At 41.3% G+C, this 2,478-nt stretch overlaps 1 protein-coding gene across 1 annotated transcript; it reads left to right on the forward strand.

Moving 5' to 3' along the window:
• Nucleotides 1-308: 308 nt before the first annotated feature.
• Nucleotides 309-2,242, forward strand: LOC114262045 (UDP-glucuronate 4-epimerase 3). The gene has a single exon (XM_028202385.2). It carries the CDS (start codon nt 561-563, stop codon nt 1,878-1,880), a length of 1,320 nt encoding a protein of 439 aa, XP_028058186.1. The 5' UTR covers nt 309-560; the 3' UTR covers nt 1,881-2,242.
• Nucleotides 2,243-2,478: the final 236 nt, after the last annotated feature.

Here is a 2,478-nt window from a genome sequence, read left to right on the forward strand (position 1 = left end):
ATTATTATTTTTAATTGTATTAAGATTATAAATTATTGAGATATTTACTCTTTTTTTTTAAGTAACATTGTAAATTTATTTTAATGATTTTTTGTTTGAAATTTTAATAAAAAAATCAAATAAGCAAAGGGGACGGAGAGTTAGGTGGTGTTTGGAGAGTAGTGAAAATAGTAAAAACAATAAAAAAAATCATCTAATTCTTTCTATTTTTTTCACATTTTTTTTTTATAAAAAATAAAAAAAATTATTAAAAATATTAATTTCCAAACACCTCTTAATTTTAAAAATAAAATAAATTATTTTGCCACACGAGAGAGGGAGAGCACCAGCAAAAGAAAATCCCAACTTTCTTGTTTGAACCCATTACGAAACTTCTACTATAAGCCAAGCGGATTCTAAGCCAAAACCCTTCCCCACCCCAATTTAAACTCCACATTATACATATCCATCCATCTTCTTTTGTTTTTCCCTTTTATATTGTTCACAAATTCTACAATCATCGAAAAGAGTAAAAAAATTAGGGTTTTGATCTCACAATACCAGTCCCCAACTTCCTCCAAATGACTACCCTCTCTCACATCGACAACATTGCTTCGATTACCGCCGGAAAGTTCAAACCGGACAAATCTCCACCGTACATTAATCGTCTCCGGTACCACTCCTCTCTCCCAAAGCTCACCCTCTGGTCCTTCCTCTTCCTGGCCTTCATCTTCCTCTTCTTCTTCTTCTCTCCGCCGTCATCGCCGCCGCCAACCCCCTCCGCCGCCACTCGCCACACCGTCCGCAACATTTCCTGGGGCGGCGCGGTCTGGGAGCGGCGCGTTCGCTCCTCGGCTCGCGTTCGCTCCCGGGCTGGCCTCTCCGTTCTTGTCACTGGCGCGGCTGGCTTCGTCGGCTCGCACGTCTCCATCGCGCTCAAGCGGCGCGGCGATGGAGTTCTAGGGCTTGACAATTTCAACTCTTATTACGATACTGGCCTCAAGATGTCCCGCAAAGTGTTGCTTGATCGAGTCGGAGTGTTCGTTGTCGATGGCGACATTAACGATGCAGATCTTCTTCGCAAGCTCTTCGATGTCGTGCCTTTTACTCACGTAATGCATCTCGCAGCTCAGGCTGGTGTCAGATACGCAATGCAAAACCCTAGTTCGTATATTCGCAGCAACGTTGCTGGGTTTGTGAATCTTCTTGAAGTTTGTAAATCTGTGAATCCACAACCTTCGATTGTATGGGCTTCTTCGAGTTCGGTTTATGGACTCAATTCGAAAGTACCCTTTTCTGAAAAAGACCGCACGGACCGCCCTGCGAGTCTCTACGCCGCCACCAAGAAGGCAGGCGAAGCAATTGCTCATACTTACAATCATATTCATGGTTTATCGCTTACTGGGTTGAGGTTTTTCACTGTTTACGGGCCTTGGGGTAGGCCCGATATGGCGTATTTCTTCTTCACAAGAGATATTCTCAAAGGGAAGCAAATTACTATATTTGAAGGTCCTGATCACACTACTGTTGCAAGAGATTTCACCTACATTGATGACATAGTTAGGGGTTGTTTGTCAGCTTTGGATACTGCGAAAAAGAGTACCGGTAGTGGTGGGAAGAAGAAAGGTGCGGCACAATTCCGGATTTTCAATTTGGGGAACACTTCGCCCATCCCCGTGGGGAAGCTTGTGAGTATATTGGAGAAGCTTTTGAAGGTGAAAGCTAAAAAAAAGGTGTTGCCTTTGCCGAGCAATGGAGATGTGCAATTCACACACGCGAATATAAGCTTGGCTCGTAAGGAGCTTGGGTATAAGCCTAGCATTGATTTGGAGACAGGTTTGAAGAAGTTTGTTAAGTGGTATCTCACTTACTATGATCCTAAGAAGAAGAATGCTTGGTGAATCTGATTTATCAGGTTCTGCAACAATCTTTTGAATTCTGTTTCGTTTTGGTTGATCTTGATGTTGCCAATTTCAGTGATCAATGCCAATTTCAAGTTCTCTTCTTCCCCATGAAACAGTAGTACATGGAGGACTTATGGGTAGTGTTGTTGATTGCCCTGCATTCGTTTTTTGCAGGGCATTCCTGATCTGTACGAACTCAGTAGGAGAAGCCCTTCATTGCTTTACTGCATATTGTTTTGTTAAGGGTCTCATTTGTAGCTTAGGAATTGTACAGGCCATGACTGATAGATGGCAAACATGTCTGATTGGTGCACACTTTTCATTATCTTTAGGGGATCTAAATAAAGTATCATTTGCTATATTCGGCCTTTCATACTATCCCATCCTATTGAGTTTACTTAAATCCCAATTTTCTACTTAATTGATCTAATAAGGTGGTATGGTGGTGTAAAAGGCTTACGTAGTTGCTTTGAGGTAAATGGTTCTTATGCAATTTGAATCCAATCCATTATTGTTTATATAGCTGTTATATTCAGTGGGTCAATCTTTTTTTTCTGTTTGATGAGATGCTCATGATCGAAAAGATTAGTGTTTT

This window comes from Camellia sinensis, chromosome 13, assembly GCF_055761805.1.
Source record: "Camellia sinensis isolate YWXY chromosome 13, ASM5576180v1, whole genome shotgun sequence".
Taxonomy (NCBI): Eukaryota; Viridiplantae; Streptophyta; class Magnoliopsida; order Ericales; family Theaceae; genus Camellia; species Camellia sinensis.

Bases quoted from the DNA above. Each gene is read 5' to 3' on its own strand.
- LOC114262045 (XM_028202385.2), top strand. From the start codon at position 561: ATGACTACCCTCTCTCACATCGACAACATTGCTTCGATTACCGCCGGA.